Genomic DNA, 12,407 nt, shown 5'->3' on the forward strand with positions numbered 1-12,407 from the left:
GGCTTGTAGCCCCATCCGACAGCACCCGTTCCCCGCACCACCCCGGGAGCCGCCCCCGCCGGTACCGCCCCGCGGTCGGGCACTGCCCACAACCAAGATGGCGGCGGCAGCGTCAGGCGGCGGGGTGGCCCGCGGCATGGCGGGGGGCTGCCGCCTGCTCCTGCTGCTGGCGCTGGGGCGGGCGGCGGCCCCGCCGGGCGGGATGCTCTACCCCCGGGAGACCCCTTCCCGGGAGAGGAAAGAGCTCGGCGGTCTTTGGAGCTTCCGCGCCGACTTCTCGCCGGGCAGAGACGCCGGCTTCGCGCAGCGCTGGTACCGGCAGCCGCTCCGAGAGGTACCGCGGGGGGCGGGCGGCGCCTTCCCCGGGGCAGGGGGCTGCTCTCCTCCCGGGAAGGGAGCGGGCTTCCTTCCTCTCCCCGCAGCACCGTCTCCCCCTTCCTTCCCCACCCGGCTTGCGGGGAGCGGCCGCTCTTTGCCCCCCCTCCCTCCCCCCATCGCCCTGCAGAGGTTTTTTCCTGAAGAGGCTTGCTAATTAGCGAGCCTCTAATTAGGCCAGAAAGCATTGGAATGAATTACAGCCACCGTTAGCCGCCGTAGACAGCCCTGTGCTGCAAGAGCAAGGCTGACCTTGCACATGTACCTGCCAGCAGCACAGAATAACCCAAAACCCGCCTGGGAAGGGCCCTCTCGTTATTTATGGGAAAGCAGCCCCGCGCAGATAAGCAAGTTCTAGTGCAAGAGAAATGCGTTAGGAAATTAACACCATTGCCTAAAAGAAAGAAGTGATGTATTCTGTGCATAAAATGTATATGTCCTTCATCGCTTCTGTTTTGGCCCTTTGGCCTTTTTTTTTTTTTTTTTTTCCAAATTGTGGAAGGGGTGAATTGCTGAAAGACACCATGCTGCTAGAAGTTTTGCTAAAAGAGAGAAACAGAGGAGAGGGATCTTGGACTATGCCCCCGCAAAGGGTGGCTTAGATGTGTATGCTCAACCCACTTTAGACATCAGAGAATCTCCCTGAAGGAGACACACGTTATGGCCATCCCAGTCAAGGGTTATCCTGTATCAGATACTTGAAAATCCACTTCACAGTACAAGGATTTTCCTGCTAGGATTTTCTGATGTCTGATAAAGGCGTTGAGTTTCTCTGCAGTGCCGGTACCGCTCAGTGCTGAGTCAGCCGCGCACATGATGCTCACCCCTGGGCGACCAAACCTTCCTCGTTCCGCTCTCCGTGGAAAGGCTTCCTTAGGAAAGGGGAAGCTGCTGCCGCGCTCGTTCATGCAACATCACGAGCGCAGCAGGTGCTAAAAACGAACAGCTCTATCTTGCAATGGCATCCGGTCACCTCAGTGCTGACTGCATCACAACACTGCCTGCCTGTAATGCTTACATTAAAAATAAGCACATTCATTGACTTTATTGTCATCCTAAGGAATCTGTGTTGCTTTCAGGGAGTGAGAAAGGCTGGACTCATCCCAGACAGTCTCCACCGACCTTCCCTGGGGGATCTGGCCCTAAATATCTGACTCTTGCCACCTTTCTGCTACAGCTCTTAGCCTGACAAGCAGCACCCCGCACCGGTGAACTGACACCTCAACAGCAGCATTGCTCACCAAACAGCCAGAGCTGTGCAGGAGAAACTATAGTCTGTGGGAAGTCCCAAGCTAAAACAACGACTTGGGCATTTATTTATTTTTCCTCTCACTTCTCAGATTCCACAACAGCAGAGCCATTAATAAAAACATTTCCCTGTCATAAATCCGGAGGGGAAACAGATATGAGCAGCTGCTTCCTGCAGGAACAGGCAGGCTCCTGGGCCTGGTGTCAGGCAGGACGCGTACAGGACATGTGACAGACCACATCAGTTTGCAAACAGCTTTTCCCAAGGATTTCCACTTGGCAAAGGGATTGTAAGGCTGTCAGCGGAAGGGGATACCTCCAGCAGTACAGGTTGAACAGCCAAGACAGTAAAATTTATTTTTTTTTTTTAAATGATCTGTTCCCTCCCTTTTTGTTCAATTCTTGCCAGACAGGTCCTGTGATTGACATGCCAGTGCCTGCCAGCTTCAACGATATCACTCAAGACCCCAGCTTGGAGAACTACATCGGCTGGGTTTGGTATGAGAAAGAGGTGCTGCTTCCCCTCCGCTGGGTTCAGGATGACACCACCAGAGTGGTGCTCCGTTTCGGTAGCGCCCATTACTACTCCGTTGTGGTACGTTGCACAGGAGATTGTCCATGTGTTCCCAAAATCACACTGCACTAAAATCTGTCCTATGGCTTCTTCAGCAAACACATCTCTGCCTAGATTTTCTGTCAGTTTCCTATTTTCTTAACTCTTGGCTCTTTTCCTCCAGCCCAAAACTTGGCCGTGTTTCCCAAGTCTCTCTTCTCTGGACTAGTAACTACAACATTTCCTTGCTACGGGATCTGCCCAAACCCGTGTCTCTCAGAGACACTTGCTTGTAGGTGACGCAAACCTAGCTCCCTGTAAAGGAAGGGCTGGGCTCTTGAGGAGCAAGAGCCCAGAACAAGGTTCAGTGTTACTGGGAATCCTGACTGCCCTTTGCTGGGCTCCTTTCCTTCTCCCCACTGTGCTTGCCACAAAAAAAAAAAATAAACAGCAACTGTACCTCTTGGGCTCATGGGTGTCTTCTCTTGCAGTGGGTCAACGGAGTGCAAGTTGTGGAGCACGAAGGGGGCCACCTCCCTTTTGAGGCAGATATAAGCAGCATCGTCCAGGGCAGCCCAGGGATCCCCTGCCGCATCACTGTTGCGCTCAACAACACTCTGACGCCCCACACTCTGCCTCCGGGGACAATTCAGTACATGAACGACAAAACAAAGTGAGTTGCTAAAGCGCTGTACCGCTGAGCTTATCCCAGGGATGAGAGAAGGGGAATTTATTCGGCTGCTGGTTCATAAGACCCTCTGAGCAACTCACATTTATGCTGAAGTTCATCAGTCGAGCAGGGAGGAGTTTAGGCTTCGGTATTACGAGGAATCTGCACCGAGTTATTGCATCTGTTTTATACACAGGGAACTGAGATTAAGTGATTTGCCGAGCTGAATCAATGGCAGATTTGAGAAGCTTGAGTTCAGCTGGAAACTGCAAGTACCAGCTCTCCTGAAGGATCAAACCTGTTCAGTGTGTTAGATGTTTGTTAGCTGGTAATTCCCTTCAGTGTAGCGGCAGTAGCACTACTGAGAGATAGATCCATCCTGCTGTAAAGATGATTTTCCCAGCTAGCATCTATTTTTACATGACTATTCTACATTGCGAGCATCCCTACGCTGCCTTCAGTTCTTGTGCAATGAAATGTAACGTAGCCATTTCTCCTGTCTTGCTCACTCAGGTATCCCAAGAACTATTTTGTACAGAACATCAGGTTTGATTTCTTTAATTATGCTGGAATCCATCGCCCGGTTGTACTTTACACCACTCCTTCTGTCTACATAGATGATATTACTGTGACAACTACGTCCTCAGAGAGCATTGGTAGGTCCAGAACGATTACAGCAGCTACCTCAGTCCCCAGATGGAGATGATGAGGGCAGCAGAGAAAATATCATGCAAAAGTCCGATTAAATTTGTTTCGTAGTGGCTTTTTCTTGAACCCGAGCTGGTCTATTGCACAGTTCAGCAGCTGCAAGAGTATGGTAAAGAGTTCAGAAGCAGTAAAAAAAAAAAAAAAAAAAAAAAAAAAAAAGTGCTTGCAAGAAACAGCTGTTAAAGTGAAAGGATGATCAGGTGTTTATCAAAGTAGAATTTGTCAGTAGGGGCAGTCTTCTCTCTTAAAGCACGATTATCTCTAAGTAACAGAGCTGTGTGATACACAGTTCTTGCTGGAAACTTCTAGACCTCAAGACAGACAGGTCACGTTTCTTACATTCAATTCACGCCACTCTGTTGTTGTTCCACATCTCCCTCATTTTTAATGCTGTATGTGAAAACCCTCCAACATTTGATGCATGTGTTTTTCCTTTTGTGGCAGTCTCTGATTATTTTTTGTTTCCTTTGAACCAGCAATAGTGCAGTATCAGGTGTCGGTTGTTGGGAGCACATTCTATTCTTTGTCTCTGAGTTTACGTGACCAAGAAGGGAAAGTGGTTGCTACAGGCGAGGGGCAAGCTGGAGAGCTAAAAGTCCTGAACCCAAATCTTTGGTGGCCTTACCTGATGCACGAGAACCCTGGATACCGCTACTCCTTAGAGGTAACAGTGATATTTCTTCCTTTCTCTATGTGTTTTCTCTGACTGTCTAACAGGGTTAAGGAGCTGCCAATATGGCCCATCTTCTGTATTCATCTTCTCCCACGGATCCTGTTCACGTGACTGGAGTGGCATTGCTAATTGTAGAGTAATCAAATCATGCTTTGCCAGCTCCCGGGATGCTGAACAGAAAGGTCTGTCAGTGAGAAGAGGAGGGCATGCCCGAAATGCACACATGCACTCTCAGATTCTTGCCCTTCACGTTTAGGGCCCACTCCATCCTTTGCAAAAGGACTGTTTGAGACGATACAGGGGAGGAGATACCGCAAAAGCGGAGAGTCTTTGAGGAGCAGGCTGCTAACCTCTTCCACATGCTTTGCCATGCAATGAGCTTTCTTCCCACTCTGCAAGACAAGAGTTCAGTGTCACTAGCACAAGTCAGGAAGACTCTGTGTGAGTTAAGGACGAGTACTGACATTTAGATGCAGAAATTAGGGCAGATGAGCAGCTATGAGTTTGCAGGGACTCAGGTTCATAGCTCTTGTGAGCAGATGACATTTCAGTCGTTGCCTGATACGAAGATGCAAGGCAGAAAAGGTGTACTGCAGCCTTGCCCGGGGGGATGAAATGGCCCCGATGAGTAAGAGGAAACAAAATCGAAGCTCTTGGGGTGAACAGGTCCAGAAGGGTCATCCCAGGACTCATGTGTCATCCTTCAACTTGCCCAGCTTGGATTTCTATTATCTGTGTAGTTAGACCTTACTCCTTCCCTGAAGAGGTACACGGGGACCACAAGAGGTGGCTGAAGCAGCGGTGAGGAGCAGGCCGTGTGCCGAGGCAGGGCTGGGAAAGGGACGGACGGTCAGGATACCCCTTACAGACAAGGGGGAGGGAGGACAGGGCATCCTTGCAAAGCCCAGCACATCACTCGCATCTCCTCTTTGGAAATCCAGGTGAAAATGCAGGCACAGGTGAACGGGGCATTGCTGGAGGACGTGTACCTGCTCCCGGTTGGCATCCGCACCATCCACGTCACCAGCACACAGTTCCTCATCAACGGCAGGCCCTTCTACTTCCACGGCGTCAACAAGCACGAAGACGCAGACGTAAGTGCCTGGCACCTGTGGCGGGGGCACCCAATGGCGCCTTGCTCCGCGTTGCTGAGGCAGCGCTTGCTTTTGCCTCCCCTTTCCGCACAAAGGGGCCATTTCCTCACATCTTTCTCCCCGGCTGGGAGTATTAAGGGGGCTCAGTTCAGCCGTGGTCCTAATATCCCTCTCAGGGCACGTAGATGGGCCCGGGGTGTGCTGGCAGGGCAGCTACCCGCCCCTCCAGCCACGGCTTCCAGTCAGAAATAGCTGCTCACTGCTTCCCCAGACCCGGGCAAGGCCGAGAACAAAGTCTCCGGCGTGGGAGGAGGCAGCCGCGGAGGATCCGCAGGCCTGCGAGGCGCGGCCCGGCCACAGGGAGGCCCCGCAGCCCCGCCGGAGGCTCCGTCCCCGCCGGGCAGGGCCGCCCCGTCCCGCCCTGAGCCGGGGGCGGGTGGGGCCGCTCCTCCGGGGAGCGCGGGCTCGCAGGGTTCTCCCTCCCGCCGTGCTCCCCAGCCCGCCTCATGGGTCACACCTGTGGGAGGGAGGGAGAGGGCGGCCCGGGCTCCGCCCCGAAATGGCGGGCAGCAGCCGTGCCGGCAGCTGGGCTGCGACCAGCATCTCCTCTGCTTCTCCAGACACCCGGGGTCTGCGTGGGCGTGTGGCAGGAAGGCAAAACACTGCAGGGAGAGGTGGTGCGGTCAGCTAGAAATGGTACCCGAGGCTGGAAACGCTCTGGGAGCAAGAAGGAAAGCGGTGGTGCCCCGCTAACATGTGAGGAGAAGCCCCGGGCCGGCAGCGTGATGGGGTGCGATGTCTGTCTCCCCTCCAGATCCGTGGCAAAGGCCTCGACTGGGCCCTGGTCGCGAAGGACTTCAACCTGCTGCGCTGGCTGGGGGCGAACTCTTTCCGCACCAGCCACTACCCCTACGCCGAGGAGATCATGGACCTGTGCGATGCCTACGGCATCGTGGTGATTGACGAGTGCCCGGGAGTGGGCATTAAACTGCCGTAAGCAATCGCTCAGAGGACCCTTCCCCTTCTTTCCATGTTCGTCCCTGCCACAGCGTCCTCCTCCCATCCCACGGTGCCCGTTGTCCTGATAATGAAAGTACTTTGCTCTATTTAGAAATCAGCCCGTTGCGCCACATGTGCCTAGTGAGGTTGGGCAACTGGAGGGCGTTTTGCCACGTGGTCATCATGTCATTTGGTCTGGCTCAATTAATGAGCTCAAGCCACGGCCCTGAACTGTGTAGCAGGTTTTGGGGGAAGAGGGCAGAAACCATATTCAGTGTCAAGGCTCAGCTGTGCTTAAACACCCCCAGAGCTTGAGTTTTCATGGGGAAAAGCAAAGGGGATGGAATTTCTACGCTCACCAGGTCTTGCTTCTTTTTGTTTTTAAGCGAGAGCTTTGGGAACAAGTCCTTGCAGCATCATCTTGTTGTGATGGAGGAGCTGATCCGCAGGGACAAGAACAGGCCGTCAGTCGTGATGTGGTCAGTAGCCAACGAGCCGGCATCGGAGCTGCCCCCAGCAGCTTACTACTTTAAGTAAGTGCATCTGCATGTACACAGAGCTGAGGCTTGAATCTTGGCAGATGATGCATCTTCTTCCTTTGGCATGGCACAGAGAAATAGTAAAGAGAGGGCAGGTATTTTTTGGGAACACTGAAACGGTATCCACAGATGCAAAGTGTAACGGCTGCATGTGTTGGACTAATGCTCAGAACTGCACAACAGTCTAAACCTCTTTTTCTGAACCAGTAAGCCTCTGCAAAATTACCAGGAGTCCGTTTGGTCTAAGCATCTCTTCTTGACCTAAGGGTCAAGCAAAAGCAGACCTGATGGGAACAGGATATTCCTTGTTACCAATGGAAGATGAGTGCTAAATTCTTTGAGAATTACAGCAAAGCTGTAAAATAATTGGCCTTTAATTCTGAAGACAAGGTTCTTCAGTTAGTGCTAGTTATTTGTTCTGCAGGGGATTGTGACACCTCACTTCAAAGCCACTGCTTTTAGTCCCTACAGACCACTTGGTTTTATTTTTAGAGAGATTTAAGCTTTGGATAGCTAACAGTCTTCTCTGTAAAGGGGTAGCAGACTGTCCCTGTTAGCTCTAATTGCATTAAGAGGTAACTGTGAGTTTTCATTCTTCAGAATGATCCACCACCCTCCTGCAACGTCAAGGTAGCAGCAGAATTTGAGCCTCCCATTCTCCGTCTCCTCTCTCTTGTTCAGTTTCCTCAAAAGCAGCCAACCTGTGAACGCTCTGCCTGCTGTGGTGTTGGGTTAGGGCCTCGTGCTTTTGCAGGAACACTTCCCAAGAGTTCTTCAGAAACTTCCCATTACCCTTCTTACATTTTTGTCTTCCAACTCACTGTCCTTTCTCCAACTTCCAAGCCGCTAGCACCAACAGATAAATTAACGTGCCCATGTTTGGTATACTTCCACTCCGGTCTTTTTTCAGGTGGGATAGCAACCAACTTTGTGACAGATAGTCTCTTTGCCATGATGTTTATACTTCTGCAGAACTGGCTAGAATTGCAGGCGCTTTATAGTGGGTTATCACTAACTATCCTGCAGTATTTAATTAAAAATACTCTGTCTGCTAAAACAAAAGCAGCTCCAGATGTCTGAGGGGAGGGTGGAAGGACAGAGAGCTTGGGGAAATGGGGCTGTGCTTCTCCATGCTGTTGAACTCTTCGCTTTACTGTTTGCAAACAGGACAGTGATAGCTCACACTAAAGCTCTTGATCCCTCCAGACCAGTAACCTTTGTGACAGAGGCTAATTACGCTCTTGATCGTGGTGTAAGTTCACTTTATTTTCTAGCCTTTTTTTTTTTTTTTTTTAATTCATACATTACATTTCCTCGTGTAATTTCTTTTATGGTCCTTTTCCCCTGCCTCTCTAAGTTTACTGGAGATATTTAACAGGGAAAGGCAGAAGAAAACTTACATTTTTGTTTCTAGTACAAAGCACCTTATCCTGTAGTTGTAGTCCAGCTGAAAAAAAGAAGTAAAACCAAAAGAGAACAACAGCTCTTTGTCTAAAGTATGCAAGATCAGAGCCCTGGATTCCATTAACATTGTCATGCTTTGCTATCTCAGTGACTGTGTTTACTAATGCTCAGGATTTTCACTTGCAATTAAACCAAAGCTTAAACCTCTTTAAAATGGCAACACCCCTTGTGGAAGTCTAAAGGAAGGAAGCTTTGCTTTAATTCCTGCTTTAAACTGCTCTAGATCTTCTTCAGCAGATGTCTGTTAATGTTGAAGCTATAAGAGCTTTTAGATTGTTCATCATTAAAGTCCTAGAGCTGTATAAATAGCCAAAAGACACTCTTTGTGGATGTCTGTGCCTGAAGCTGGCCATAGCATGAACTAAGGATCTTTAAGCACACATAGATTTGTTTCTGGGGTAGTTCCTATGTAATTTTTCATTTTTCAGGATGGCTTTATAATACCTGTCACTAGTGTACAATAAACACGTCTAGCAGGTGAGTTTGTAGGTGCATGATCCTACCACATCCCTGTTACAGGTTACACTGTAGTTTTCTTTCAAGCTTTCCTACAACTAGCAGGAACACCGTTCTGTAACTCAGATGTCTGTTCCTCCCCACCCCAGGAAAATAAAACTGCTGGCCTTAATTCTTCTGAAGGCGCCCAGCAGAGATCTGGCTCTGGGATATCACTGTTGCGTCAGGCGCGTACACAATGACTCTTGATATCCCATCCCCACGAGCGTGTTCTGACTTGAGGAGACACAGGGAAACAAAACCAAAGAATAGATCTCATACGCTGATGTGATATTAGAACTTTTTTTTCTCTTTTATTACAAAACATGTTAAGAGAACATTGAACAAGTTACATACAACATCACTTTCTCTTTAGTGGGCTTTGTGCCCTTTTATCATACTGTCCACATGGCAGAAATGGCATATAACTTGCAGAATGCTTAGTCTTAGTATTGCACCATTGATGCACAAATTTAGTTGCTAGTCAAAATATTTGACCACTAACTTGATAATGATCACATTCCAATACTCAAACAGTACATCCAAATGTACCAGCAGCCAGAGACATCTAACTGAAAAACTAACAAACCTGAGGATGAAATGGGTTGATTTTGTCTAACTCTTTGCTGTGACTTCCTAAGTCTGTAAGAAAAATGTCAAATTAATGCTATTAGCTTCTTAAATTTATTCTGCTTTTTTTTTCACCTGGGAAAGATGTCACATTTAGAGGGCCTGAGTGATGGGGAAAAATACTTTATTCTATGTGTAACAAAACTGGATTCCACTAAATGAACAAAAAGGAGAATTAAGCTTTATGAGTGAAGGTTGCCTACTCTGCGCTGTGTAACAAAACCCTCTCACCTTGTTTTTTGTAGGCTCCTTACGTGGATGTAATTTGTGTAAATAGCTACTATTCCTGGTATCATGACCCAGGCCATCTGGAAGTTATTCCAGTACAACTCACAACACAGTTTGAGAACTGGTATAAAAACTACCAAAAACCCATTATCCAGAGTGAATATGGAGCAGACTCAGTTCCTGGACTTCACAGTGTAAGTGTTACAGATGCCCTAGCTGGAAAAAAGCACTACTCTTCTTAGAGGGTCAGAAAAACTTAATTAGAAGAGATGGGTGCCATTGAGCCTCACTACTGAGTTTTGAGATGCATTAGCTTCTAAGTGTCCAAAAGACTCCAGGACTGTAATCCTGCTCCACTGAAATCAATGAACTTTGCCACTGACTAACAGAGGTTATTCTACCTAAAGAGAAGTTTTTAGCTTTAAGTAGAAGCACTGAGTGCTCTAAAACTTGTACTTTGGCATTTGTAGAAAATGCTTCATCGTAAGATAACGACACTGGAGAGTGGACATTCATTTCATGATGCTGTCCTGCACAGAAGGGAGTGGCACTCCTGTCCCTGTCGTGATAAAGCACCATTACCAAGCAAAACCATGGACACCCCTCTCCAAATATCTCTGGCATTACGACTGTATTTATATGCATTTCCCCTTGTAATTTCAGTAGTGGCTAATCATCACTAAATAGCCATTGTTAATGCAGCAGGAATGAAGAGAGCAAGCAATTGGAAAGCTTGTTTTCAGGAAGCAGGTCCCCAATAAACAGGAAGGTAGCAAGATGGAGCCTTTGCTGAGATTAACTGTCACCTTCATTCAAGGCCACCTCTTTTTCCTGGCTGTAGGATCCCCCTCTTATGTTCAGCGAGGAGTACCAGAAAGCTCTGCTAAGAGAGTACCATTCTGTTTTTGACAAAAAGAGGAAAGAGTATGTGATTGGGGAGCTCATATGGAATTTTGCTGATTTCATGACTAATCAAGGTAAGCTTGTATTTATATTCTAAACAACTCTCCATCCTCCCTGCAAGTTTGAAATGGTTTATGATACACAAAGAGTATTGTGCTGTAGGGTAGGACAAGAGGGCCCTCTGCTTACAGAGACAGAGCCAAGACGATTTCGGTGACAAAGTCCAGCATGACCAGAGCCAAGAGGGAAGGTCCTGCCTGTACTTAATGCATCCTCTCTCTCGGCTGAGTTCCTAGATGTCCCACCTGTAAAGATGCTACCCAGAACACGACACTGTGCACTAGGGCAGAATGCAAGCGAAGCTTGTGAGCAGGCCCAGAGGACTTTATTTCTTGGCCATCCCTCCAATCAGAGCCTCAGTTAGCTATTAGGGATGTCTCACTCGCTTCATATTTCATCTACAACTGCCCTTACTAAAAGAGCACCTTAAATATTGTATTATTAACTCGGTAGAGGTTTATCAATAGAGAACCAGACGTCACACAGGTAGACAACTGTCTATCGTGACACTCCATCCACTATTAATAAATAAGTGCATTCACAAAGTATGCGGTGTTACTTAATCTACAGTGCAGAGAGTCACACAGAAATTAAATGATTACAACTCGGAAGGAGACTCAGTAAGGAACTAGTTATGCATATGCCACCTGCAGTGAGTTAGGGTGGTGGACAGTCAGTGTTAATTCCAGGCAGGGAAACACCATTAAGAGTAACCTGTAGAGCACCAATATAGGTATTGGAAAGCTAAGTCATCCCAGAAAAGCAGTCAAAAGTAATATTAGTTTCCTGTAGGAGGATGGAGAAAATGTAGACAAGTTCACATACACATATGCAGTTCCAGTCTCTCTACATGTTGCAATCATCTTTTCTGGTTTCCTACAAAACTAAAACAGGCAAAAAGGATATGGACACCACTAAAGGACAGTACAGTCAAACAGCTGGCAATCAACATTTCCACCATCCAATTTCAAGGTGGAGCTAATGGCAGAAGGAACATCTGCTGTAAATACAATACTGATCAAGTTAATGGGCACACCTGAATTAACTGGCATTGACTTATCAGTTGTAAATACAATGAAGTGCAGCTATATTGCTCAGTTACATCAATTAATCTTGCTAAGATGACACAAATTACATCTGCCAAGTTCCCTGCTGTACCTGACTATGTGTAGAAGAAAGTGCATAGGTCTCTTCCACCTCACCTGATTTAGTACATACATTGTAAGAGTTCACAGCAGGAGAGATAAGAGCATTTTACACATACTTGCTTTATTTTATAACTTCTCTACAGGGACCACACGTGTTTTGGGGAACAAGAAAGGAATATTTACGCGCCAACGACAGCCGAAATCAGCTGCCTTTGTTCTTAGAGAAAGATACTGGAAGATTGCAAATGAATCAAGCTGTCTTCCTCCTATAATAAAATCACATACCCTCTTTGTAAAATGAAATCAAAAGGTATAGTGGCTGGCTACTATGCTGAACTTGTTCATTAAATTTTTGTTTAAATAATGTTTATGCCTGACTCAAGTCCTGCAAGTCTAATGCAATTTCTAGTCCACCTGAAGTAGTTATTATGATACAAAGCAGATCAGAAACACTAGTTTCCTATGCTCAGCATGTCTGTAAGCTTCCTGTTTTCAGGTAGTAAAATGAGTATTCAGTTTCAAGGAGCTGAAGTTAGAGATCCTGACTGAGGTATCTGTTTATGGCCAAAAAAAAAAAAAGGATACAAATCAATACTGAAGACTTCAGAAAAATCCAAGTC

General features: G+C 47.6%; 1 protein-coding gene across 2 annotated transcripts; it reads left to right on the top strand.

The window, feature by feature from the left end:
- The first annotated feature begins 97 nt into the window (after positions 1-97).
- On the top strand, positions 98-12,151 carry GUSB (glucuronidase beta). 2 transcript variants are annotated; one of them, XM_086762856.1, is made up of 12 exons: positions 98-334; positions 2,033-2,218; positions 2,668-2,849; positions 3,360-3,502; positions 4,031-4,218; positions 5,169-5,321; positions 6,136-6,314; positions 6,707-6,853; positions 8,027-8,111; positions 9,694-9,870; positions 10,518-10,653; positions 11,931-12,151. In XM_086762856.1, the coding sequence occupies exons 1-12, from the start codon at positions 98-100 to the stop codon at positions 12,086-12,088; spliced, it is 1,971 nt and encodes a 656-aa protein (XP_086618982.1). In that variant the 3' UTR covers positions 12,089-12,151. The 2 variants fall into 2 exon arrangements, with proteins under 2 accessions (XP_086618982.1, XP_086618983.1); XM_086762857.1 differs by having other exon boundaries at positions 211-334; positions 2,037-2,218.
- Positions 12,152-12,407: the final 256 nt, after the last annotated feature.

This window comes from Chlamydotis macqueenii, chromosome 19, assembly GCF_036417535.1.
Source record: "Chlamydotis macqueenii isolate bChlMac1 chromosome 19, bChlMac1.mat, whole genome shotgun sequence".
Lineage (NCBI taxonomy): Eukaryota > Metazoa > Chordata > Aves > Otidiformes > Otididae > Chlamydotis > Chlamydotis macqueenii.

Coding starts and splice junctions, on each gene's coding strand:
- GUSB (XM_086762856.1), top strand. CDS start 98: ATGGCGGCGGCAGCGTCAGGCGGCGGGGTGGCCCGCGGCATGGCGGGG. Junction 335..2,032: donor ACCGGCAGCCGCTCCGAGAG/GTACCGCGGGGG, acceptor AATTCTTGCCAG/ACAGGTCCTGTGATTGACAT. Junction 3,503..4,030: donor TACGTCCTCAGAGAGCATTG/GTAGGTCCAGAA, acceptor CCTTTGAACCAG/CAATAGTGCAGTATCAGGTG.